We start from the raw sequence: 25,727 nt of genomic DNA, 5'->3' as shown, positions 1-25,727 counted from the left end.
GTGCTTGCAGGGTGCCCGGGGGGCATGTGGGGACAGCGGTGTGGCTCAGTCCAGCTTGGCGAAGTTCCCGATGGTCACTTTCCTCTCCTGCTTGTTGGCCACCAGCTCCTGCAGGTGCAGGGCACCCCCTCCGATGAAGCAGAAGGCGGGGCAGACGGGCCCCGAGCAGTCCACGCCGCACTCCCAGAGCTCGCGGAAGGACACGGCGTCGTAGAAGCTCACCTTGCCCTGCTCGTAGTCCAGGCAGATGCCGATGCGTGGGGGCAGGGGCACAGTGCAGCCGTTGGGGTCGCGGGACGTGAGGGCCGAGCCGTGTGACAGCAGGATCTTGCCCATGCCGATGGTGAGGAAGGCATAGGGAGGAGGTGCCTCCACTGTAGTGTCCTCTGCCCCGCTGTCGTGACCACTGTCGGGGTCATACCTGTGGAGGGGGGACAGGTGAGTCCTCCCACGGGACAGGCTGGAGATCCCCCCACACCTCCAGAGACAGGCACCCACCCAGGAGGGCCCTGCCCCGCCTGTGGCCCCTCCACCTGCCATGCAGAGTAGCCAGGTGGGGGGATCCAGCTCCAATACCCACTCTGAGAAGGTGCCTCAGGACCCAGCAACCCCCCAAGCTGGACTTGCCGCCCATGGGACTCCCCAGCAATGCTGAAGGAGTTTATCCTTGGCCCAGTGCAGAGATGTCCCCTCCAGGAACCCCCTGACACCCTGCTGGGGAGGTAGGAACAAACCTCACCTGGGGCTCACCACATCCTGCGGCACCTGGAACCACTCCTGCAGCTTGCTCTCCAGCCCCACGCCCACCTTGACCAGGTAGGAGCTGGGGTCCACGCAGCAGGCCCAGTAGCTCTTGCCCTGGGTGATGGCCACGTCGCCGATGACCAGGTCGATGGACAGGTGGCAGCTGGTCATCAGGCGCTCGGCGGCGAAGAGCATGGGGATGCCGGGCACGCTGCGCACCGCGCGCTGGTCCTTGCTGATGGCCAGCCGGTCCCGGTTGAAGCCCCAGCGGTTGTCCAGGAAGAAATTGAGGACTGTGGGGAGCAGACAAAGAGGAGAAAGGTGAGCAGCACAGCACAGCGGGTGATCCAAGCACCCATCTGTGGTAGTCACATATCCTCTGAACAGAGAGAGACAGAGTTCTCCCAGGATTTTCCTGGGAAGCTGTGAGAAGCTGTGAGAAAGCTCAGAGGAAGAATTAAAACAATTATTATTTCAATCTCTGCAAATAGCAGGCAATCTCTGCTTGTCAAAGATGTTTACAAGAAGGAGCTGTCCCTTCTTGACCAACAGGTGAGAGAAGATTCCTAAAGGCCAATGAGTTCTTAGGTCTACCATTGTTCCTATAAGGACAATAGATTTCTAATAATAAAGTGCCTTTTTTCATGCCTTCTGATGATGGAGTCTCTATATCACCTTTGTCTGTTCCTGATACCCCTGCAGTGACAAGGTGACCCCGATGTGATCCTGTCCCCTCTCACCTGGGGCAGGCGGTGGTACCCCGTTGGTGACAATTGGTGACCCCGACATGATCCTGTCCCCTCTCACCTGGGGTGCCACTTTGGTGACAACTGGTGACCCCAACGTGGTCCTGTCCCCTCTCACCTGGGGCAGGCAGCAATACCCCTTTGGTGAAAACTGGTGACCCCAACATGATCCTGTCCCCTCTCACCTGGGGTACCCCTTTGGTGACAATTGGTGACCCCAACATGATCCCGGCCCCTCTCATCTGGGGTGCCCCTTTGGTGACAATTGGTGACCCCGACATGATCCCATCCCCTCTCACCTGGGGCGGGCGGCGTGTGCAGGTAGATGTCCTCACTGTAATCCCCAAAACCCGCCTTGTTGTAGCCCTTCACCCTGAGCACGTAGACGCTGTCGGTGTCCAGGTACTCGACGAGGGCGCAGGTGCCCCTGACCTCCTCCCGCCGCTGCCACAGCTTCAGCCCCTTGGCCTTGGCGTCGGTCTTGCGGAACTCCACGGTGTAGTGCCAGGCGGGCGGCGAGTGCTGCGGCAGCCGCCAGCACAGGAAGATCTGGTCGTAGGTGTAGGTGCGCTGTGTGTCGATGACGGGGGCCTCGGGCGCTGCGGGGAGAGGCAGCAGCGGGCGTCAGGCAGCACCCCCCACCCCGCGGGCAGGGAGGCGGCCGGACGCAGGGAGGGGGCATTCCGGGATTCCGGACGGACGGACGGACGGACGCACAACCAGCAGAGTCTAGAGGGGTCTGACTGCGGAGGACCGTGTGTCGGCACCGGAGGAGAGCGAGAGTCAGGGAGACAGAGGAGCTGCTGCTGTGGGGCTCCAGGGACCAGACAGGCTGAGTGCAAGTCAGGAGGGAGGAGAGAGAGAGAGAGAGAGAGAGTGGAGGCAGCAGGAGAGGAGGAGGAGGAGATGGGGATGGAGGGTGGTAGAAGGTACTGGCAGGAACAGAGGCAGGGTGGGGAGGGGAGATGAAGGGTGGCAGGTGGGAGAGGGGTAAGGAAAGGATGGGAATGGGGCAAGGAAGAGAAAGGAAACAGGATGATGAGGAAGGTAGAAATGGGGCAAGGAGAGGGATGGAAATAGGAGAGGTAGAGGACAGAAATGGGGTGAGAGTAGGATGGAAATACAGAGAGAAGGAGAATGGACATGGGGCAACAATGGGGCAAGGACAAGGTGGGCATGGGATGCAGAAAGGGAAAGAAATGGGGTGAGCAGAACAGAATTGGGGTGAGGAGGTGGATGGGAATGGGGCAAGGTAGGAAACAAATGGGATGAGGAGAGGGGTGGAAATAGAGTGAGGAAGAGGAAAGAAATGGGGTGCAGACAAGAACATAAACGGGGGAAGAATGTGGACATAAATGGGGTGAAGGGGGACAAATATGAGGCAAGAAAGGGAATGGGAATGGGACAAGAGGGGGAAGAAAATGGAACAAGGAGAGGGGTGGAAATGGGTCAAGGAAAGGATGAAAATGGAGTGAGAAATGGGTTGGAAATGGAGTGAGACTGGGGTGGAAATGGGGTGAGACTGGGATGGAATGGGGTGAGGCTGGGATGGAAACAGAAAGTGGGGGAATGGAAACAGGATGAGAAGAAAGTGGAAAAAGGGCAAGGGTGGGGTTGAAATGGGGCAAAGGAGAATGGAAATGTGATGAGGAGGGGGCAGAAAATTGGGTGATGAATAGGACAGAAGTAAGGTGAGGATGTGGATAAAAGGGGGGTGAGAGTTGAACAGAAATGGAGCGAGAAAGGGGATGGAAACAGCGAGAGGGGACAGAAATGGGGTGAGGAAGAAAATGGAAAGAAGGCAAGAGGGGATGGAAATGGGGTGAGAGAGGGCAGAAATAGGTCAAGGAAGGGGATGGAAATGGAGCAAGGAGTGGGGTAGAAATGGGGCGAGAGGGGGATGGAAATGGGGTGAAGGGGCAGAAATGGAGCAAGAAAGGGGATAGAAATGGAGCAGAGTTGGACAGAAATGGGGCAAGAGGAGGATGGAAATGGGGTGAGGATGGGGATGGAAATGTGGCGAGAGGGGGTGGGAGGGCAGGAGGAGCGGTGGCAGATGGAGGAGGCAGAGCCACCGGCTCCCAGCGCCGGCGGGCAGGATGGGGATGGAGGATGGCGGCGGAGTGGGGCCAGGGATGGGAGCAGGATGGAGGGATGGAGGGAGGAAGGGAGGGATGGGAAGAGAGAGCGGGGCGGCTCTAGGGCAGGGGTGTGACTTGCCTCAGTTACTTCGGTGACGCCTCGGCAGCGGCCGCAGCCTATAAACAAAGAGAGGTAGAAGCAGGTCTGAAATGTGTCGCCAGCGGGTCCGGCAGGGCCACGCGGCTCCTGCCCTGCGGGAAGCGCCTGCCCGGCAGCGGGGCAGCTCCGTACTCACCCTGCGGCACTGCTGCTGCCCTCACCTGGCACCATGGCCCTGCCTGCCTGCCCCTGGCCCGGACGCCCTGGCACAGGGCAGGGCAGGGGTATCTCTGGGGGCTGCTGGGGCGGGGGCTGTCCCTGACGGGGAGGGGGCACCGGCAGATCCGCGAGCAGCCCTGGGCAGCCGTGGCTGAGCTGCAGCTCCGAGGCGGGCAGGGACCCGCTCTGCCTGCAGGGGCTGTGCCTCGGCGTGGGGCACAGCCGGTGCCCGGGTCCCGGTGCCTTTACCTCGGATGAAGGCCAGGTCAGTGAGCAGCTTCAGCTCCCTGCTGACATCCAGCTGGAAGTGGCTGAAGGAGGCGTTGGCTGCAGGACGGAAGCTCTGCAGCGAATCGGTGGCCCTGAGGATCCTGCAGCACAGGAGAGTGGGGATGTCAGGGTGCCTCCTCGGGCATCAGAAGGTCCCAACGCCCCTGACAGCCCCGTGCCCGCAGCCCAGTACCTGTTGTGCAGCTGCTTGGCAGCCTGGACAAAGCAGGGGTGGTCAGTCTCCTTCAGCACCTCCTGGGCATAGCCCACCATGCCCGAGTTCTCCAGCATGGCCTGGTGCTCTCGGATCTGGCCGTGCAGGCTGGCCAGCCGCTCCTGCTGGCACTCCTCGATGGCCTGCAGCAGCGTGGCCCGCTTCTCCTCCAGCATGGCACAGAGCCCCTGGATCAGCTGGGACACCTCTTCCTTGGCCTGTGAGCCGTTTACCTGCCGGGCACAGGCATGGCAGGGTCAGCATGTGGCACGTCCTGGGATCAGAAGGAACTGGGGGGGCTGTGCCACCCCTGCCTAGGGACAACTCAGGGACAGATGGGCACCCTCTGCCCTTACCTCTGTGTGCTTCACTGTCTCCTCCAGCTCAGCAATCTGGGTCTGCACCGTGTCCTGGCTGCTCAGGATGTAGGCGAGGCTCTTCGTCAGCTTCTCCTGCAGGAAGGTGATGAGATGTGGTGCCAGCAGCCCCCGCCCCACACCCCCCATCTGGACTGGGGCTCTGTGGTGCCCCTAATTCCCCACAGAGCCCCAGCCTGGCCCCAGGAGCCCTTACCCTGAGGGCCTGGTAGGCGCTGAGCACCGGGGTGATCTTGTGGCTGGTGTGGGTGCGGCGCACGCGGCAGAGCTGGCACACCAGCCGCTGGCAGGTCTTGCAGTAGTGAGTCACCTCCTCCTTGTGCTCCGGGCACATCAGCCCCTGCGCGGGCACAGCAGGGCTCAGCGGGGCTCTGCACCCCCCTCCACCCCTGAGAGTCCCACCCCTGCACCCCAGATCTCGGGATCACAGAATGGGTTGGAAGGGGACCTTGAAGATCACCTGGTTCTAACCTGCCTGACATGAGCAGGGACATTCTCAACCAGACCCCGTTGCTCAGAGCCCCACCTTGGCCTTGAACGCTTCCTGGGGTGTGGCATTCACAACTTCCATGGGCAATTTGTTCCAGGATCACACCACCCTCACGACAAGAATTTTTTCCTAATTTCTAACCTAAACTTACTCTCTTTCAATCTGAACCCACTGCCCTTTATCCTGTCATTCCAGGCTCTTGTAAACAGTCTTTCCTCATCCTTTCAAAAGTTCCCTTCAGACACCAGAAGGTCACAATTTGGTAACCCCAAAGCTTCTCCTCTCCAGGCTGAACAATCCCAACCCTCTCAGCCCTAATCAGGGCAGGAGGACCCACCTTGGGGCGGAAAGTGAGGGTGGGGGGCGTGGGCTCATGCTGGGCTTTCTGCGTGCCCCAGGGGTGGTAGAGCTTGAAGCACTCATTGCAGAAGCTGGACTTGCACTCTGTGCAGCCCTTGGTGGCCTCCAGCTGCGGGGGCTTGCAGAACTGGCACATGATGGCCGCGCTGATGTTGATGGTCTGCCGGTAGCGCTCCACCACCCGCTCCAGGGTCAGGTTGCGGAAGAGGCTGCCCAGGCCCCGCTCACCCAGGTCCACGTCCCGCTGGCAGGCGGGGCACGGGAAGCTGACGGTCTGGGGGTGTACGGCACCCCGCTTGCGCCCCGGGTAGGTGCCAAAGCCTGTGGGAGGGAGGCGGGGATGGGGGTCAGCAGGGCAAAAAGCCCCAGCCTCACCTCCATCCCTTCCTGTTGTCCCTGCTCCCAACCCCTCCAGACACCCCTGTCCTGGTCCTTTTCAGCCATCCTCACTCCTGTTCTTATTCCCTCTGCCATCCCCTCCAGCCATTCACCTCCCCTCCATTCATCCCTGTTCCCTCCAGCCATCTCTGTTCTCATTCTCTCCAGCCACCCCTCTCTCTCCAGTCATCCCTGTCCCCTCCAGCCATCTCTGTTGCCTCCAGCTGTCCCCATCCTCTCTGGCTATCCCAAACCCCTCCAGCCACCCCTGTCCTCTGCAGCCATCCCTGTCCCCATCTTCTCCAACCATCCATCCCTGTCCTTTCCAGCCATCCCCCTTCTCCTCCAGCCATCTCTGTCCCCTCCAGCTGTGCCGAACCCCTCCAGCCATTCCTGTCCCCATCCCCTCAGCCACCCCTGCTGTCTCCAGCCATCCCCCTCTCCTCCAGCCACCTCTGTCCCCTCCAGTTGTCCCCATCCCCTCCAGAGGTCCCAAACCTCTCCAGCCACCCCTGTCCTCTGCAGCCATCTCTGTCCCTATCCTCTCAGCCACCCTTACCCTCTCCAGCCATCCCTGTCCGCATCTCCTCCAACCATCCATCCCTGTCCCCTCCAGCCACCTCTGTCCCCCTCCAGCTGTTCCCATCCCCTCTGGCTGTCCCAAACCCCTCCAGCCATCCCTGTCCCCATCCCCTCCAGCAGTCCCAAACCCCTGCAGCCACCCTGTCCTCTCCAGCCATCTCTGTCCCTTCCAACTGCTACCATCCCCTCTAGCAGTCCCAAACCCCTCCAGCCATCCCTGTACTCTCCAGCCATCTCTATCCCCTCCAGCTGTTCCCATCCCCTCTGGCTGTCCCAAACCCCTCCAGCCATCTGTGTCCCCATCCCCTCACCATCTCCAGCCACCCCTGTCCCCAGCCCCTCAGCCCCACCTGACTTGAGGAGGCGGTCCAGCCGGTCGGGTTTGGGGACAGCCCTGCGGCCCAGGCGGGGGCTGCGGGTGGACGGGGTGGCAGCGGGCGAGGTGGGCTCGGAGGTGGGGTCACAGTACAGGTGGCCGTGCTGCAGCAGCACCTCGCTGGCACACACGTGGCACACGTTGTGGGTACAGGGCAGGGCCAGAGGCTGTTTGTACATCTCCTTGCACACCGGGCACACCAGCTCCCGCTCCATGTTCTTCATGCTGGTCTGCGGAGAGAGCGGGAGCGTCACCCGCTGGGGACACGGCGGGGCCGGGACCAGATGGGAGCAGCACCAGGGCCAGGATCAGGGCAAGGGCCAGGATCAGGGCTGAGACCAGCACCAGGGCCAGGATCAGGGCCTGGACCAGGATCAGGGCCAGGACCAGCACCAGAGATAAGATCAGCACTAGGACCAGCACCAGGGCCAGGATCAGGGCAAGGGCCAGGATCAGGGCCAGGGCCAGGATCAGGGCTGAGACCAGCACCAGGGCCAGGACTAGCACCAGAGCTAAGATCAGCACCAGGCTTACAGCTGGGACCAGCACCAGAGCTAAGATCAGCACCAGGCTTACGGCTGGGACCAGCACCAGGGCTGAGATCAGCACCAGGGCCAGGATCAGGGCCAGGACCAGCACCCGAGCCAGGACCAGCACCAGAGCTAAGATCAGCACCGGGACCAGGATCAGGGCTGAGACCAGCACCAGGGCCAGGACCAGCACCAGAGCTAAGATCAGCATCAGGATCAGGGCTGGGACCAGCACCAGGGCTGAGAACCACACCAGGGCCAGGATCAGGGCCAGGCCCAGCACCAGATACAGGATCAGAATCAGGGCTGGGACCATCACGAAGGCTGGGATCAGGGCCTGTGACCAGCACTAGGGCCAGGGCCAGGACCAGCATCTGGGCCAGGGTTCAGCACCAGTATCACAGCTGGGATCAGCACCAGCACCTGGAATTAACACCAGGGCCAGGATCGGCATCAGGACCAGGATCAGGACCAGTACTGGGACTCAGGCTGGGATGGAGACAAGGACTGGGACCATCATCAGGGCAATGGTGGGGCCTGGAACCAGCACCAGGGATGGGATGAGGACAAACACCAGGAGCAGCAGCAGGATGAGGATCAGGGCTGCCACGGAGATGAGGAATGGAGCTGGGATCAGCAGCAAGGCCAAGATCAGGGTCAACACTGGAACCACAGCCAGGAGCCGGGCCAGTGTCAGGAGAAGGACTAGGATAGGGGCAAGGACTAGGACTGCCATCATGGCCAGGATCAGGCCTGGGAGCAGTCTGAGGAATGTCAGGGCCAGCAGCAGGATGAAGGACTGGGCTGGACTGGGGTTGGGAACTGGGGCCAGCACTGGCACCAGGACCAGCATCAGAGCCAGGATCAGGCCTGGGAGCAGCAGCACAGGATCAGCGCTGGGATGGGGCTGGGGGCTGAGGCTGGGATCACAGCAGGGTCAGGATCACGCCTGGGAGCAGCACCAGAGCCAGGACTGGTATCAGGAGCAGGGATGGGGGGATGATGAGGACAGGGGCCAGCATCAGAGCCAGGATCAGGCCTGGGAGCAGCAGCACGGTCAGAATCAGGACCAGGACTGGGATCAGAACCTGGATGGGACCCAGGCCTGGTGTGGGGATGGGACTGGGGCTGGGCCCAGGATCAGACCAATATCAGGACTGGCAGTGGAATGGGGAGGGGGGCCACCACTGGGATCAGCACCAGGATGGGCCCAGAGCTGGGATGGGGATGGTGGCTGGGATGGGGATGAGGACCAGCACTGGGAATAGTGCCAGGATTGGGCCCGGGGCTGGGATGGGGATGGGGACTGGGATGGGTGTGGGATTGGAACTGGGATGGAGAGGGAGATGGGGGCCGGGATGGCGATGGGGGCTGGGATGGGGACTGGAGCTGGACCCACAGCAGAGCCCTGACCGGCCCCGCCGCTGGGACCAGCGCCAGGACCGGGCTGGGCACCAAGATCGGGGCCGGGATGGGGCCGCCCTCTCGGCACCCGATGCTCCCGGCTCGACCACGGCTCGGTGTGGGGGGGTCCCGATGACGGGGGATGCCCGGGGGTCGCTGCGGTGAGTCGGGGTGCGGGTCCTCTGCCCGCCCACCCCTCAAGGGCATCGCCCTCCCCCCCAGTCCCCGCCGCGTTGCCACGGCGACCCGGTCCCGGAGGACCCCTGTCCGCCCCCCCGCCGCCACCGCGGCCGCTCACGCTGATGCGGACGAGCGCGTCCATGATGGAGGTGAAGGTCTGCAGGTCCTCGCCCTCGGCCATGGCTCCGCTACTCGCGCCCGTGCCTGCGGCGGCGGCGGCAGCAGCGGCGGCCGCGATCGCCCCGGTGTGTTGCAGGGAGCGGCGGAGCCGGGGGGAGGGCGGGGGGCGGCGGCGCGCATGCTCGGCGGCGCCCGCCCCGCCGGCACCGGAGGGCGGTGGAGACACCGGAGGGGCGGCACCGGTGTGGAGGAGGGGGGACGGCGCGGGGATGCTCTCGCCGCACCCCCGGGCATCCCCCGACGAGCGACGCTCGGGGAGCGGCGCCGGGAGCGGGCTGCGGGCAGGATGAGCGCGGCACCGGTGCCGGCGGTGCTCCCGGGGGTGCTCCCGAGGGGGGTCCCGGTGCCAATCCCGGTGCCGGTGCTGGGTGCGGGGGTCCCGTCCCCGCGCTGTTCCCGTCCCCGCCGCCAGAGGGCGCTCCGGGACGGCGCGGATTTGCAGTGCCACTCCCGGCCGCCGGGGGGCGCGCGCTGGGAGGGGCGGGGCCTGCCGCGCATGCGCACTGGCGCGGCCCGGCGCTGCTGCCGTGTCCCCGCTGCGCGCGGGCGGAGTGCGCGTGCGCGGAACGGCGGCACCGGGAGCGGCACCGGGACGGGCTGGGGGCACCATGGGTAACGGGGGGGAGCACGGAGACAGGGGTGGTGTGGGAATGCTGGGGGCACGAGGGGTAACGGGGGTGACCGAGACGGGAGGAGTACCGGGGATAGCGGGGGGTACGGGAAAGAGGGGGCAACGGGCGGTACCGGGGCACGGGGGGAACGGGGCAGGGAGTGGGAATGGAGATGTGGCGGGGCAGGAGGGTGTTGGGGGCACGGGGATAACGGGGTTAACGGGAACTGGGCGTACCGGGCGGAGGGAATGGAGGTGTGACGGCACAGGAGGGTATCGGGGGCACGGGGATAACGGGGTTAACGGGAACGGGGCGTACCGGGCAGAGGGATGGGAGGTGTGATGGGGCAGGAGGGTATCGGGGGCACGGGCTTAACGGGAGCTGGGGGAAGGGGGGCACAGCACGGCCCTGAGCTCAGCCCCGGGTCTGGCCCCGGTGCCGGTGCCGGTACCGGTGCTGAGCCGGTGCCGGGGCGCAGCCGTAGGCACGGGCACGTCGCTGGCGCTGTCGTCGCTGCTGTCGCTGCTGCTGTTCGCCGGGATGCAGATGTACAGCCGGCAGCTGGCCTCCACCGAGTGGCTCACCATCCAGGGCGGGCTGCTGGGCTCGGCGCTCTTCGTCTGCTCCCTCACGGCATCCCGGGGCCACCGGAGGGGCTGGAGGGGGCGGGGGGCTGGGAACGGGAGCACAGGGGGGTGGGGAACAGCCCCCATGACACCCCCCTACTGCCCTCCCCACTGCACCCCTATGGTCCCCACTGCACCCCCAAACTGGGCCTGGTGCCCTCCCCATTGCACCCCTAAACTGGGCCTGGTGCCCTCCCCACTGCACCCCCAAACTGGCCCTGGTGCCCTCCCCATTGCACCCCTAAACTGGGCCTGGTGCCCTCCCCACTGCACCCCCAAACTGGGCCTGGTGCCCTCCCCATTGCACCCCCAAACTGGCCCTGGTGCCCTCCCCATTGCACCCCTAAACTGGGCCTGGTGCCCTCCCCATTGCACCCCTAAACTGGGCCTGGTGCCCTCCCCACTGCAGCCCTAAACTGGCCCTGGTGCCCTTCCCATTACACCCCCCTATGGCCCCCATTGCACCCCCAAACTGGCCCTGATGCCCTCCTCCCAACTGCACCCCCCTTTGGCACCCATTGCACCCCCAAACTGGGCTTGGTGCCCTCCCCATTGCACCCCTAAACTGGGCCTGATGCCCTCCCCATTGCACTCCCAAACTGGGCCTGGTGCCCTGCCCATTGCACCCCCAAGCTGGGCCTGATGCCCTCCCCACTGCACCCCCAAACTGGGCCTGATGGCCTCTCCATTACACCCCCTATGGGCCCCATTGTACCCCTAAACTGGGCCTGGTGCCCTCCCCACTGCACCCCCAAACTGGGCCTGATGCCATCCCCACTGCACCCATTTGGCCCCCTCTGCACCCCCAAACTGGGCCTGGTGCCCTCCCCATTGCACCCCCAGAGTGGCCCTGGTGCCCTCTTCATTGCAGCCACTATGGCACCCAGTGCACCCCCAAACTGAGCCTGGTGCCCTCCCCGTTTCACCCCCAAACTGGGTATGGTGCCCTCCCCATTACACCCCCCTTTGGCCCCCACTGCACCCCCAAACTGAGCCTGATGCCCTCCCCCCATTGCACCCCTTTGGCCCCCACTGCACCCCCAAACTGGGCCTGATGTCCTCCCCATTGCACCCCCCTATGGGCCCCACTGCACCCCCAAACTGGGCCTGGTGCCCTCCCCCCATTGCACCCCTTTGGCACCCCCAGAGTGGCCCTGACACCCTCAGAGGGCCCTTCCCAGCAGAGGGGGGCTGGGAACCGAGGGCAGCAGGATCCCCTTGTGTGCCTTAACTCCACAGCCAGGCCTTCAACAACCTGGAGAACCTCATCTTTGGGAAGGGCTTCCAGGCCAAGATATTCCCTGAGAGTAAGTGATGTGGGAGCCCAGGAGGGGACACGGGGGTGACCAAAGGGCTGGGGGTGCTCCAGCAGTGGCACTGGACAGTCCCAGCCCTGCCCTGGAGCTTTTCCTGGGTCTGGGGGGGAATTCTGCTGCCCCCCCATCCCCAGGGGCAGCCCTGCAGCACCGTGTGTCTCCTGCTTCTCCACAGTCCTCACCTGCCTCTTGCTGGCCCTCTTTGCTTCTGGCCTCATCCACAGGGTGTGTGTGACCACCTGGTAGGTGCAGAGCTGCCCTGGGGCGGTGGGAGTGACCGAGGGGGCATGGGGGGCACTGGGAGGGGGGGCAGGAGGCTGGGCAGGGAGCATCAGGGGGCTGGTGGGAAGGGCAGGAGGGTGGGATCCGAGGGAGGGCGTTTGGGAAGGGCAGGGGAGTGGGATCCAGGGGGAAATTGGTTCAGGAGGGGCAGGGGGGAGAGATCCAGGGGGAAATTGTTGGTTTAGGAAGGGCAGGAGAGTGGGATCCAAGGGAGGGTGTTTGTGAAGGGCAGGGGAGTGAGATCCAGGGGAAAATTGATTCAGGAAGGGCAGGGGAAGTGGGATCCAAGGGGAAAGTATTGGTTTAGAAAGGGCAGGGGGATCCAAGGGAGGGTATTTAGGAAGGGCAAGAGAGTGGGATCCAGGGGGAAATTGGTTCAGGAGGGGCAGGGGAGTGGGATCCAATGGAAATTGTTGGCTTAGGAAGGGCTGGAGAGTGGGATCCAGGGGAAAATTGTTGGTTTAGGAAGGGCAAGAGAATTCAATCCAATGGAAATCGTTGGTTTAGGAAGGACAGAAGAGTGGGATCCAAGGGAGGGTGTTTAGGAAGGGCAGGAGAGTGGGATCCAGGGGAAAATTGGTTCAGGAAGGGCAGGGGAGTGAGATCCAAGGGGAAAATTGTTGGTTTAGAAAAGTCAGGGGAGTGGGATCCAGGGGGAAATTGGTTCAGGGAGGGCAGGGGAGTGGGACCCAGGGGGAAGGTTTTAGGGTGAGCCTGCCATGTTCCTGCCCCCAGCAGCTGAGCAGCCTCTTCCCTTCTGCCCTCGTAGCCTCATCTTCTCCATGGTGGGTCTCTACTACATCAACAAAATCTCCTCCACTCTCTACCAGTCCACAGCGCCCGTTGCTCCTCCTGCCAAGGCTGTTGGCAAGGGCAGGAAGAGAAATTGATGTCCTGCTGCCCCTTCCTGGGGCAGCCCCCTCCCTGTGGCCGATCCAGGACTCCCCCCTGCCCAATAAAGCCATTTCTTTGTAGCTTCTTGTCCCCTGTGCCAGCTGCCAGCCCAGTTCCTGCCCCTGCCGTTTGCCAGCGTGGCTGGAAATGGCCCTGGAGCCTGGGGTAGGTTCTGGGTTGCCCAGGGGTGGCCAAGGGTGGGAGATGTGCTGCTGGCATCTTGTGTGCCCTGCCAGGGAGGAAGATCCCAGTGGAGCCAGGGTTGGAGCAGACTCTGGAGTGGCCCGGGAGCTGTGGGGGTCCAGCCCCAGCTGCCACCAGACCGCTGGCACAGTTCATCATGCCTTTGGCAGGGCATCACAGACTCGTCTGTGCCCTCCGCACGACACCGGGGCTGCCCGGCTGGAGAGGGGGGGTGGGAACGGCGCGGTTCCCGCAGCCGTGGGAGGGCGGGCGGGACTCGCTCCCACGCCGGGTCCCTGGCACCCCTCCGGCCGGACGTGGAGGAAACCAGATGCTTCCTGCGGCCCCGGCGGCGGCCGACAAAGCCCGGCGCTTCCTGCGGCACCGGGAGCGGGGCCGGACCGGGGCTCCCGGAGGGCTCCCGGTGGTGCCGCGCCCCGCCAGCAGGGGGCGCGCTCTGGCGCCGCTCCGCCGAACTACAATTCCCGGCATCCCTCGCGCGCGGCGATGCCGTGACGCCATCGCTGCGCCAGGCGGGGAGCGGGACCGGCACCGGGAGCGGGACCGAGCCAGGTGGGGGTGGGGCTAGGCCCGGGTCTGGGTTCGGGTCGGGGTCTGGGTCTGGGTCTTGGTCTTTGGGGAGGGCTCGGTCCGGCGGGCGGAGGCCCAGGGTTAATTGGGGCCACGCTCCGGTCAGGAGGCCCCGGGGGAGACTGGGCCCGGTGCGGGGTTCTCCGTCTCTCTCGGTTCCCTCCTCTCCCCATCCCCTCTCCCTCCTTTTCTCCTCTGTTCCCCTCATGGCTCTCCCACTCTCCTCTGTCCCCTCTCACAGCCCTCTCCCCTCAGGCCGCCATGACCAAGCTGGCCCAGTGGCTCTGCGGACTCGCCCTGCTGGGCTCGGCCTGGGCCGCGCTGGCTCTGGCCCCGCCGGGGCTGCAGCCGCCGGCCCCGCTCCGCCAGGCGCTGCTGCCGCTGCCCGTCTACCTGCTCGTGGCCTTCGGCTGCTACTCCCTGGCCACCGTGGGCTACCGCCTGGCCACCTTCAACGACTGCGAGGAGGCGGCGGCCGAGCTGCAGGAGCACATCAGGGCGGCGAGGGCCGACCTGCGGCGGCGGGGGCTGCGCCTGGCTGCACAATAAAGGCCCGGGACGGTGCTGGCCGTGCTCTGTGTGACACTGGGATGGTGCTGGCCGTGCTGTGTGTGACACTGGGATGGTGCTGGCCATGCTCTGTGTGACACTGGGATGGTGCTGGCCGTGGCTGTGTGTGACCCGGGATGGTGCTGGCCGTGCTCTGTGTGACACTGGGACAGTACTGGCCGTGCTGTGTGTGACACAACACTGGGACGGTGCTGGCCGTGCTGTGTGTGACACCGGGATGGTGCTGGCCGTGCTCTGTGTGACCCAGGATGGTGCTGGCTGTGCTCTGTGTGACACCGGGATGGTGCTGGCCGTGCTCTGTGTGACCCAGGATGGTGCTGGCCATGCTCTGTGTGACACCGGGATGGTGCTGGCCATGCTCTGTGTGACACTGGGATGGTGCTGGCCGTGCTGTGTGTGACCTCAGGACAGTGCTGGCCATGCTCTGTGTGACCCCAGGACGGTGCTGGCCGTGCTGTGTGTGACCCAGGATGGTGCTGGCCATGCTGTGTGTGACCCCAGGACAGTGCTGGCCGTGCTCTGTGTGACACTGGGATGGTGCTGGCCGTGCTGTGTGTGACCCCAGGACGGTGCTGGCCGTGCTGTGTGTGACCCTGGACGGTCCTAGCCGTGCTGTGTGTGACACCGGGATGGTGCTGGCCATGCTGTGTGTGTGACCCAGGACGGTGCTGGCCATGCTGTGTGTGACCCCAGGACAGTGCTGGCCGTGCTGTGTGTGACCCAGGACGGTGCTGGCCGTGCTCTGTGTGACCCTGGACGGTGCTGGCCGTGCTGTGTGTGACCCAGGACGGTGCTGGCCGTGCTCTGTGTGACCCAGGACAGTGCAGGCCGTGCTGTGTGTGACCCAGGACGGTGCTGGCCGTGCTCTGTGTGACACTGGGACATGGTGGGGGCTCCGGGCTGTGGTCACTGGGAGTCTCCAGGGGCTGTTGGAAGCCGCCCAGAGGAATCACTGGGTTCTGCTGGGGAATCTCTTGGATCTCAGGGTGTGTGGGTTTGGGGGTTCTGTGAAGGGCAGGGTTTCCATGTGGGCACTGAGAGCCTCGGGGGCTGCTGGAAGGCACCAGAAGGAATGATTTTAGTTTTCCCGGGGGGATCACTCAGATCTCGGGGTGTGCAGGGAGGGTTTCGGGGGTGTGTGAAGGGCAGGGTCTCCATGCATGTCCCCCCAGCCGGTGCTGTCCCTTGCTCAGCTCTCTGGAATTTGGCTCTGAAGTGGGATGCGGCACCGGGGCCGTGCCCCAGACACATTCCCGGCTCAGATGTGGTTCACCCCCGCAGGTGGGAGCTGGAGGAGCCTCATCCCGTCCCGCTGGCCGAGTTCCCGGCAAGGAGGAGAGGGACCGGTAGGGTGGGGCGGGCGACACAGCCTTTAAATTGCGGCGTGGTGTCCCCCACCCCCCCGGCAGCTCCAGGGGAGCTCCCCCGACTCCTCTGCCCATCCACAGCGCCACACTGGGCTTGACTGGGAAGAGGGAGGGGTGGGGGGCTCTGCCTGGGGTGGGGCTCGCTCCTGGGGACCCCCATTCCTGCTCTCTGACCCCGTGTGCAGGAACTTGCTGCCCTGGCAGCCACCAGCTCCTCCAGCCAAAGGACTTTGGGATTTTAATTAGCAGCTGTGTATGCTCTGCAGAAAGGAGCAGTTGGGAGCGGGAGGGAGGACTCGGGTTAATTAGCAGGAGCAGCTAATTAGCTGTTTCCTGAGCAGCAAAGGCTGGTGGGAGCAGAGTGGGAAGCTCTGAGCCCTCCCTGGCACACAAGTGGCTGGGGGGGGTGACATTGCCCTGGATTTGGCCACGTGGAGCCCTGGTGGGGTCAGGACCACAGCAGTGCCCTGGGGGCTAGTGACAGCCTTCTGTGGGCTACTCAGGGTCATCAGGGGCTGCTCACAGCCAGCCAAGGGCTCCTCATCATCATTCAATGGGGCTACATGTATCTATCCAGTGGCTGCTTGTGGTCATGCAAGGGCTACTCATGACTCTCTGCAGGCTGCTCGTGGCAATCTGGCCCCGTCCTGGGGCTACTTGTGGCCCTCAGGGGCTACACATGGCCATCAGGGCTACTGACAGCCAAGCAGGGGGATCCTTGTGGCCATCCAGGGGCTACACATGGCCATCAGGGCTACTGACAGCCAGCCAGAGGGCTCCTTGTGGCCTTCCAGGGGCTACTTTCAGCATCAGGGGCTACTGACAGCCAAGCAGGGGGATCCTTGTGGCCTTCCAGGCCATCAGGGCTACTGACAGGCTACTCAGGACCATCAGGGGCTACTTGTGGTCATCTAGGGGCTACTCACGGCCATCTGTGAGCTACCCATGACCCGGTGCAGGCTACTCATGGCAATCCAGAGCCTCTACTCATGGCCTTCAAGGAGCTACTTATGGTCATCCAGGCGCTACTCAGGGCAATCCAGAGCCTCTACTCATGGCCACGAGGAGCTCCTCCCAGCCTGTGTGGCAGCAGCTCCTCCCTGCATGGAGGCATCCGGGAGCTGGCACGAGGGGCCACGTCACAGCTGCTCCGGGCACGGGGCAGCCGGAGCGACCGGTTGGCAGCCAAGGTGTGGCAGTGGAGAAAGCTGCCCTTTCCCCAGGCTGTGGGGCCGGCCTGGGAGCTCTTTCCCCAGGCTGGGGGAACTCCTCCCTGCTGGACAAAGTCCCTGGAGCAGCCAGAGCAGGAATGGGGAGCCCCGGCTCCACAGGGCAAGACAGAGCTCGCCGGGAGCTCGTCCTCCTTCCCTCGGCACCAGGCTCAGCTCTGTCCCTTTATATGGATTTTTGCAGGCTGTGTGTGAGGTGTGCACAAGCAGCAGAGGCACAGCACAGCTCCTGCAGCATCCTTCACCCCAATGGTGTCATCTGGCTGGAGTGTGGGATCAGGCTCCTTGGTCCTGCGGCTGTCCTGCATGGGGTGGGGGTCTCCTTCTGCAAGGCTCTGGTGCCTGCTCTGTGATTTGGCCCCTCCACCGAAGCACCGGCCTGATATCTTCATTCCACATCGCTGTTAATTGGTTAATTGACAGAGCATCGATGCTTGATCCAGGCCTGCTCGATCTACAGGGGGTTTAGTAACGATTCCTATCGATTCCTGTTGCTCTCTGTGACCAGAGAGCTGCTGCCACGGTTTCCTAGCTCCTGCCACGGTGGCTGCCTGTCAGTTCCACACTTTTACCCCCACACTGTGATGGGTGGCTCAGGGTGCTCAGAGCAGCACTGGCTTCTCTGGGGTCCCCTCTTGGAGGGAGTGTGGGATGAGGGTCCTTGCTCCTGCCTGGGGTGGGGGTCTCCTTCTGCAAGGCTCTGGTGTCTGCTGTGTGATTTGGCCTCTCCACCGAGGCACTGGCCTGATCTCTTCATTCCACATCGCTGTTAATTGGTTAATTGACAGAGCATCGATGCTTGATCCAGCCCTGCCTGATCCACAGGGGTTTAGCAAGGATTCCCATCGATTCCCAGGTCCTGCCAGGGTGGCTGCTCGTCACTTCCACAGGCTTTTACCCCCACAGTGTGATGGGTGCCTCCCTCAGGGTGCTCAGAGCAGCGCTGGCTTCCCTGGGGTCCCCTCATGGCTCCAATGAGGCTGATGCCTACCGAGGGTTTGTCAGACCCCAGGGGGTGTCAGAATGAGCCCCCCCCCCCCCACCAAGCAGCCCCTGGATGGCCAGAAGCAGCCCCCCTGGTTGGCAACAAGTGGCTCCCAAAGCAGCTGTAGGGCCAAGAGCTGTACCATCCTCTGAGCAGCACCATCCTCTGCAGCAGGTACAAGAAGCAGGCACTGGGAAGTCTCTGATTTATTAAAAGGCACTTGAATCCATACAAAAGTGACATCTGGACCCCTGGAAGCCACTCAAAAGCCCTGCCCCTCCAAATCCTGCTACCAGGCAGGGCATTGGCATGGAAAACTATCCTTCCATCCTGGGGTTTGAGGGGCTTGTGGTACCCCAAAGGATTCTCTGAGAGCTCCTTCGCTGAAGGATGCAGGGTGGAGGCAGGAGGTCCTTCCTGGTGTCCCACTGGCAGTGGCCATGGGGACAGCGGTGGGGCCAGCCCAGGCCAGAGTTGGGGTGCTCCTGGGGGAACCTCTCAGGCAGGCAGGGGGCTGTAGGGCTTGTCCTGCTCTGGCCTGTACCTCTGGAAGAGCCAGAACCTCACGAGGCTGGTGACGATCCCTGGAACATTGGGGACCTGTGGGAGGACATGGGGGGACAGTGGATGTACTGTGGTGCCAGGGGAGGTTTATTGGCCCCATCTCAGCTAATTAATTAAAATCAATAAACATCCTGCTGAGCCTTGTCACCCTTGGCTGGGTGACACAGGCGGTGCTGAATGGGGCCAGTGCCAAGCTGAGCCATGAGAGGGGAATGGAATGGTGTGGGATGGGATGGGGGTCAATGGGGATGGAGTGGGGTGAGATGGTGCAGGAGGGGGACAGAACAGGATGGGATAGGATGGAGAAGGGTGGAATGCAGATGAAGCAGGCCAGGGTGGGATGGGATGGGGATGGGACTGCGTGGGATGCAATGGAGTAGGATGGGTTGGGACACAATGAGATGGGATAGAGTGGAATGGGATGGCACCCCTCAGCATTCCATCACCCCAACCCACTGTGATGTAGGGATCATGGAGCTGCAGGCCATAGAGTGTCCAGCTGCTGGAGGCCACAAGGGTGGTGACAGTCAGGGGAAAGGACAAGCACCGTGTCGACTTGCTCCGGACAACCTTGGCCTGCAGGAGCAAACGTCAGGCAGGGCCTGGGCTGGCAAGCCCCAGCTCTGCCAAGCCCCACACACCAGGTCAGCCAGCGGTGAGAGGTACATGCTGATGGTGAAGACGCTGCAGAAGAGCCCCAGGTGTGTCAGGCGTGTCCCTGTGTCAACCAGGATGGTGAAGTAGCCACAGCCAGTGACCACCACAGCCAGGAGCAGCAGGACCTGAAGCAGCACAGGGCGCTGGGAGGGAGAGCAGGGGGTCATCAAGGTGAGGGTCCCCCATCCTCCCCATCACCCCAGGCCCCTGCCCCACCTTGGCAGGGCTGTAGTAGAGATACACCAGGATGTAGAGGGTCTGCAGAGCTGCCCCGATGGCGTTGACGGTGATCACTGTCCCGTCCCCCTTCAGGCAGCCATAGCCCAGCCAGCTCAGGTTGCTGCAGGAACATGGCACAGGCACTTGGCTGCAGCCTGGGGGATCCCCCCTGCCCCTCAAGTGTATATGAACCCCCTCCCCAGGACCCAACCCTGCTGTACTTGGCATCAGTGGTGAGGAAGGGCAGGAACTGGATGTTCTCCACACTCTTGGTCGCCAACATCTGGCGCAGGTCAGACCTGGGGAGGGCGGAGGGCAGCATCCTCCTGGGTGCCCTGCAGTGCTGGGGTGGGGGGGCTCCAGTCTCCCCAGTGGGCAGCCAGCAGGCACTGCACCCCACATCCTCCCCCAAAACTCAGCACCACCCCCAATCCTTCTGCACCAACCATCCATGGCCCATTGCACCCCCAAACTGGGCCTGATGCCCTCCCCATTGCACCCCTATGGCCCTCACTGCACCCCCAAACTGGGCCTGATGCCCTTCCCATTGCACCCCCAAACTGGGCCTGATGCCTTCCCCATTGCATCCCCAAACTGGGCCTGATGCCCTCCCCATTGCACCCCTATGGCCCACACTGCACCCCCAAACTGGGCCTGATGCCCTCCCCATTGCACCCCCAAACTGGACCTGATGCCCTCCCCATTGCACCCCCCTATGGCCCCCATTGCACCCCTAAACTGGGCCTGATGCCCTCCCCGTTGCACCCCTTTATGGCCCCCATTGCACCCCCAAACTGGGCCTGATGCCCTCCCCATTGCACCCCTATGACCCTCACTGCACCCCCAAACTGGGCCTGATGCCCTCCCCATTGCACCCCCAAACTGGACCTGATGCCCTCCCCATTGCACCCCTAAACTGGGCCTGATGCCCTCCCCATTGCACCCCTCTTTGGCCCCCACTGCACCCCCAAAATGCCTCTGGTGCTTTCACTATTGCACCCCCAGCCCTCCTACCAGGCCCCACGCTGCACCCCAAAACCAGCCCTGGTGTCCTGATCGCACCCACAAATCCCCCATGGGCCCTCCTGCACCCACAAATCCCCCTCCCCAAGGCCCCCCTGCACCCCAAAACCAGCCTGGGGGTCCTCATTGCACCCTCATCCCCTATGGCCCCCTGCACCCCCAAGGCCCCCCTGCACCCTAAAACCAGCCTGGGGTCCCCCCCCAGCGCCCCCGGCCCTCAGCGCAGCCCCGAGCTGGCCCCGGTGCGTTCCCCACCGCGCCCGCCCCGCCCGGGGCCGCCGCCGATCGCTCACAGGCCGGTGGCGAACATGGCGAGGGTGGCGGCCAGGCAGACGCCGGCGAGCACCGACAGGACCATGCCGGAGCCCGGGCAGCGGCGGCGGGAGCGCGGCGGGGCCGGTGCTGCCCGCGGCGGAGCGGAGCGGGGCGGGGCGGGACGCACTACCGGGGAGGGGCGGCGGGGATCCGGCTGCGAGCGGGGGGAGCAGCGCCGGCTGCACCGGCGTGACCGCCCCGCGGGCACCGCGAGGGCACCGGGGAGGGCACCGGGGCCGGTTTGAGGGGGGCGGGGGGGCACCCCCGAGGTGTGGTGTATTGAGCGCCCCACTTCAGGTTTGGGGGTCCCTGGGCATCCCCAGGGTGAACCTCATGGTGCCGATTGCACAGCCCGGGGGTCTCACAGCCCTGTGAGCCCAGCTCCCCACCCCCGCCTCCTGCAGGAGTCACATATCCCTGTGACAACAATTCCCCAGGATCCTGCATCCCTGGGATCCACATTTCCCCTGTGACCCCAGAGTGCCCCCCACACATCCTGGGGGTCACTCATCCCTGTGACAACAATTCCCCAGGATCCCTGGGATCCACACCTACCTGTGACCTCACTGCCCCAGGGTGTCCCCACACATCCTGGGGGTCACTCATCCCTGGGATCCACATCTCCCAGTGACCCCACTGCCCCAGCGTTTCCCCACACATCCTGGGGGTCACTCATCCCTGTGACCCTCCTTCTGGAGGGTCCCCCACATTCGGGTGTCATGCATGCCTGTGCCCCAAAATCTCACCTCTCCCTGCAGCTCCCCATTCCAGGCCCCACAAATCCCTGTGATCCCAGCTCCCTGCCCCCACAGTGTCTCACCCTGAGGGACCCCACATCCCTGGGGTCACCCCGTGGGGGTCCCTGGGGTGCAGCCATGCTGTGTCCCCTGCCCAGCCCCCTCCTCAGCAGCGGTGGGATTTATCCCATCCCACGGGGTCTGTCACATTCCAGTGGGGTTTGTCCTGGGACCAACCCCTGCCCCCCACCTGGAAGCTCGCTGCAGTGCAGGGGGAGGGGTCCCTACCCTCAGGGGAGGCCTTTGTGTCACCAGATAAAGCCGGGGACAGTGCCAGCCACTGTGGCACTTTGCCACTTAACAGCCCCGTGCAAACACCAGCCAATTAATTAATTAACCAGCCCAACCCCCCACAGGGGCCAGGAGAGCCTGGGCCCAGGAGGGTGGGGGAGGTCTCAGGAGCTCGGCATGGTTTTGGTTATTTATTCCCGACAATGGTATAAAAAGTCCCGTGTTAGAAAGCTGTACAAAGGGGGTGCTGGGGGGCCCCTCCGGCACCCAGCGGAGGGGAGGGATGGGGAAGGGCCAGGGGATGAAGGAAGGGGTAGGGGTGCAGCACGGTGAGGAGTGGGATGTTTCTCATAACCCCGCTCCCCTGGCTGCGGGGCATCTCCAGCCTGTCTGTGCTCCCCGGCCACTGACACTGGGGGTAAGTGGCCCCCTGCACTGGTCACCTGGCCACCCCCACGTCCCTGCCTGCAGGACACATTCCAGTTCCAGCCCACCACGGGAAAAAGCCCCGAGGGTGGTGGGCGAGCTCAGCTGCGGGGCAGGGGTGCCAGCCCCCTGCCCCTCTCCAGTCTGGGGCACCTCAGCCCCTCCAGCTCCAGGCTCCCGCTCGGCCTCTGGCTGCCAGGATCATCCTGGAAGGGCCAGGGAAGCCTGAAGGCTCCAGCTGCTCCAATGGCTTTGGGCCCTCCAGCCCCATAATACTGACAAATCCTTTCCTTGCCCAGATGTGCACGGGGCAGGGCACCCGGGGCAGATGTGCGGGGACCACGGGGGTCCCCAATGGCCACAGCCTCGGTGGGTCCGGGCACGAGGGGCAGCTCAGAGCCCCTGTGGCACCAGGAGGGGCAGGAGGAGGCTGATGAAGGTGAAGGGGCGGCTGCTGCTGCGCATGGCTGAGTTCTGCCCCACGCTCCTCAGCACGTGTGCAGCTGCATCATCTGCAGGGGGGAAAAGAGAGGAGTCGTCAGCAACCAGCAACCCCAAAAGACAAGCTGTACCCCAAAAGAGAAGCTGTACCCCAAAAGAGAAGCTGTACCCCAAACCAGCAGCACATCACCCCTGCAGAGGGTTGCCATCAGCTTTGCTACCTCAGCCAGCTCCAGAGCCCCCCAGGAGGGGCAGATGAGCCTCAGTGCCACCAGCAAACCCTGGTGGCTGTGTTCAGGCCAGTGTCCCCCACCTGCCTCCCCACCAGGCTCAGCCTGGTGCCCCCAAGAACACCCTACCACCCCAGAAGGGAGCCCACCCTCAGCCCCCAACACACCTGCCTGGATCCTCCCCTTCTGCGTTGAGGCCGGGGCAGGCGGTGCCGGAGCTGCGGAGCAAACAGGGGGTCACGGAGGGAAGGGCAGCACCCCAACCTCCTCAAAACCCCAAAATCAGTTTTCCCTGTGGGCTGTCTCCCCCCTCCCCGCCCCCACCAACACCTTCCTGGCCAAGCTGCGCGTGCCCACACCCCGGGCTGGCCAGGGGCCACGGCCAGGCCGTGACTCAGCGCAGCCAAGGCCACGCTGGGAAGGAGGGGACGCGGGGGGGGCCCCGAGGGGGGGTGATGTGTGATACTCACTGCTTTTGCCTGTCACCGTCACCTTCAGCTTCAGGCAGGCTTCACCGTGGTGGTGGATGGGCTTGGCTGTGAAGGGAGAGGCGGGTTAGGAAGGGATGGGGGGAGCCCGATGGGAAATCCCTGCAGCACCTCGGGGCCCCCCCCCCGCAGCCCCCCAGCACTCACAGATGTAGTAGTAGCTGTGTCCCTCCCTGAACTCCTTGCCCAGCGTGAAGGGAGTGAAGCGCTGGAACTTCTCTGAGAACTTCTCGGGGCCGTGCAGGGCGCTGGGCTTGTCGCATTCCCAGCGGATCTGCTCCTTGGAGCTGGGCTTGCAGGCCTGGTACTCCTCGAGCTCCACCAGGTACAGCGTGTAGCGCTCCATGGCGCGGGGGTCCACGCTGCCCTCCTCGTAGTGAGGGCAGATGATGTCCAGGTAATCATTGAGACGAACCTCCACCGTGTAATCACTCCACAGAAACCTGCGGCAGGAGGGTCGGCAGGGGGGTCAGGGCTGGGTTAGAGGCTTTACTTGCACCCCCAAATCCCCCATACCCAGGGGGGCCAGCACCCTGGCCACGGCAGCGCTGCCTAGGGGCACCCTTGGGTGCACCCTTCCCTGTGCTGAGTCTTGCAGCACCTGGAATAGTTTCGAAAGGGCAGCGCCCCCTTCACTCTCCCTCCGGCTCGGCCCCCCGGCAGGGAGAGGTGAGCGCACCCCAGTTCCCAGCGCTCCCCAAGGGCCGGGGAGCAGGGAGGGGACCCGCTGGGACGCGCAGCCTGCCCGCACCCTGCCCGGCCCAGCGCTGCCGGAGCAGGAGGCGTCGCGGCTCTCGCCGTGGGGCAGCCAGCCCGGCTCCAGCTGCGCCCCACACCCCAGCCGGGGGGGGCACGCCGGGGCACGGCCTGGGCAGGGGGGAGAAGCCCCACAACCTGGAGAAGGAGCGACTCAGCCCAGGGAAGAGGGGAAGCCCCACATCTCCCCACGGATGCCTGAGTGTGGGGCACCCCCACAGCCTGGGGATCTGGAGAGTGTGGGGGGGTTCCCCGAAAGCCAAGGGGGACACTCCTAGAGTCTGAGAGCGCTCATGCCCTGGGGGAGCACCTCAACAACCAGGGGGAGTCACGGCTGCGGCGGAGGGGGGGGGCCCTAGAACCTGTAGGGCTGTGATTTGAGACGGGGTGACCCCGCAGCCCCGGCGGCCGGTGAGCGGGGGGCCCCGATCCAGGTCTACCCCCCCGCACATCCTGCCCCGTGTTTGTCAACACGGTCCCCGGGGCCGGCGCCGGGGCTGGCGCCGCGCCCCCCCCGCGGGAAGGAAGCGGCCCCTTCGCACGGCCCTGGGAACGGAAAGGCCCCCCCGGGCGCACCTGGACCGGCCCCGCCGCCCCCCGCGCGGCCCCGCCGGCCCCGCACCGAGCTCCTCACCGGCCCCGCCACCTCGTCCCGCCGCCCGCCCCGCACAAAGGCCGCCGGGGAGCGGAGCGGCGCCGCCCGCGCCCTCGGGGCGGCCGGTGCCGGGCTCGGTGCGCGTTTGCGGGGGGGGCCCGGTGCGAGGCGGGGGTCACTCACCGGGGGTTGGAGCTGTTCCAGAACACCGTGTGCCGCTCGGCCGCCGCTGCCCAGCACAGCCCCAGCCCCAGCAGGGCCAGGGGCACCCCCGGCTGCCCCATCGCTCCGCGGGTGCTGCGCTCCACGGGCGGCCCCTCGCCCGCCCCCGCCTTATGTACGGCCCCGCCGCCGCGCCCCGCCCCCGCCGCCGCCCCGCGCTCTCACAACAACACACGGGACGAGGCGCGGGGAGGGGGGGGGGGAAGCCGACACACACACGACACACCCCCACCGGTATCGATCAGGGCGACGAAAACCGTGAAACCATGCCCACACCGAGAGCAGCACCGGCGGGGACACGCAGTGCCGGACACCGGGACCGGCAGCAGGCAGGGGGGGACGCAAACCCTCCCTACCGAGACTGGCGCTAACCGGGACACAAACACACCCCCCCAGCACCAGGACCAGGCCGGGGGATGCAAACCCCCGCCCCCCCCCCCCCACCGGGAACGGCACCGGGAAGGGGACACAGTCCCCTGACAGCGACCAGCACCCTCCCCACACACACCACCACCCTCCAGGTCCACCCCACCTCCACACACACCCCATCTCCCCACACGGGACCGGCACAGAGCAGGGCCACCCCCCAAAAACTGACCCACACCGGGCAGGGACTCCGCACACACACTGGGGGCTGTGGGTGCAGACTGGGGGCTGTGGGTGCAGGATGGGGGCTGTGGGTGCAGAACAGGGGGCTATGGGTGCAGGATGGGGGGCTGTGGGTGCAGGATGGGGGGCTGTGGGTGCAGAACAGGGGGCTATGGGTGCAGACTGGGTGCTGTGGGTGCAGACTGGGGGCTGTGGGTGCAGACTGGGGGCTGTGGGTGCAGGATGGAGGGCTGTGGGTGCAGGATGGGGGCTGTGGGTGCAGGATGGGG

At 64.6% G+C, this 25,727-nt stretch overlaps 5 protein-coding genes across 6 annotated transcripts; 2 read left to right on the top strand and 3 right to left on the bottom strand.

Annotated features, from left to right (window-relative positions):
* Positions 1 to 45: 45 nt before the first annotated feature.
* TRIM46 (tripartite motif containing 46) lies at positions 46 to 9,232 on the bottom strand (the record flags this gene model as incomplete). Its single annotated transcript, XM_084223320.1, has 10 exons — positions 46 to 421; positions 740 to 1,037; positions 1,790 to 2,089; positions 4,140 to 4,261; positions 4,354 to 4,607; positions 4,731 to 4,826; positions 4,948 to 5,091; positions 5,579 to 5,922; positions 6,912 to 7,167; positions 9,170 to 9,232. The coding sequence occupies 10 exons, from the start codon at positions 9,230 to 9,232 to the stop codon at positions 46 to 48; spliced, it is 2,253 nt and encodes a 750-aa protein (XP_084079446.1).
* A 514-nt stretch (positions 9,233 to 9,746) lies between these two features.
* Positions 9,747 to 13,023, top strand: KRTCAP2 (keratinocyte associated protein 2). The gene is made up of 5 exons (XM_084223001.1): positions 9,747 to 9,843; positions 10,321 to 10,475; positions 11,712 to 11,775; positions 11,960 to 12,026; positions 12,836 to 13,023. Exons 1-5 carry the CDS (start codon positions 9,840 to 9,842, stop codon positions 12,954 to 12,956), a joined length of 411 nt encoding a protein of 136 aa, XP_084079127.1. The 5' UTR covers positions 9,747 to 9,839; the 3' UTR covers positions 12,957 to 13,023.
* Positions 13,024 to 13,652: 629 nt separating this feature from the next.
* DPM3 (dolichyl-phosphate mannosyltransferase subunit 3, regulatory) lies at positions 13,653 to 14,317 on the top strand. Of its 2 annotated transcripts, none has more exons than XM_084223281.1 (2): positions 13,653 to 13,716; positions 13,990 to 14,317. In XM_084223281.1, the coding sequence occupies exon 2, from the start codon at positions 13,996 to 13,998 to the stop codon at positions 14,281 to 14,283; it is 288 nt and encodes a 95-aa protein (XP_084079407.1). In that variant the 5' UTR covers positions 13,653 to 13,716; positions 13,990 to 13,995; the 3' UTR covers positions 14,284 to 14,317. The 2 variants fall into 2 exon arrangements, with proteins under 2 accessions (XP_084079407.1, XP_084079408.1); XM_084223282.1 differs by having other exon boundaries at positions 13,662 to 13,716; positions 13,976 to 14,317.
* A 3,825-nt stretch (positions 14,318 to 18,142) lies between these two features.
* SLC50A1 (solute carrier family 50 member 1) lies at positions 18,143 to 20,771 on the bottom strand. The gene is made up of 6 exons (XM_084223016.1): positions 20,642 to 20,771; positions 19,547 to 19,624; positions 19,323 to 19,446; positions 19,091 to 19,249; positions 18,906 to 19,025; positions 18,143 to 18,485 (listed from the first exon to the last, which is right to left on the bottom strand). Exons 1-6 carry the CDS (start codon positions 20,704 to 20,706, stop codon positions 18,384 to 18,386), a joined length of 648 nt encoding a protein of 215 aa, XP_084079142.1. The 5' UTR covers positions 20,707 to 20,771; the 3' UTR covers positions 18,143 to 18,383.
* A 1,098-nt stretch (positions 20,772 to 21,869) lies between these two features.
* EFNA1 (ephrin A1) lies at positions 21,870 to 24,942 on the bottom strand. The gene is made up of 5 exons (XM_084223178.1): positions 24,811 to 24,942; positions 23,424 to 23,719; positions 23,259 to 23,324; positions 22,956 to 23,006; positions 21,870 to 22,629 (listed from the first exon to the last, which is right to left on the bottom strand). Exons 1-5 carry the CDS (start codon positions 24,909 to 24,911, stop codon positions 22,511 to 22,513), a joined length of 633 nt encoding a protein of 210 aa, XP_084079304.1. The 5' UTR covers positions 24,912 to 24,942; the 3' UTR covers positions 21,870 to 22,510.
* Positions 24,943 to 25,727: the final 785 nt, after the last annotated feature.

This window comes from Fringilla coelebs (assembly GCF_963513975.1).
Source record: "Fringilla coelebs genome assembly, chromosome: 29".
Classification (NCBI taxonomy): domain Eukaryota; kingdom Metazoa; phylum Chordata; class Aves; order Passeriformes; family Fringillidae; genus Fringilla; species Fringilla coelebs.
This window is presented reverse-complemented; position numbering and strand designations above follow the sequence as displayed.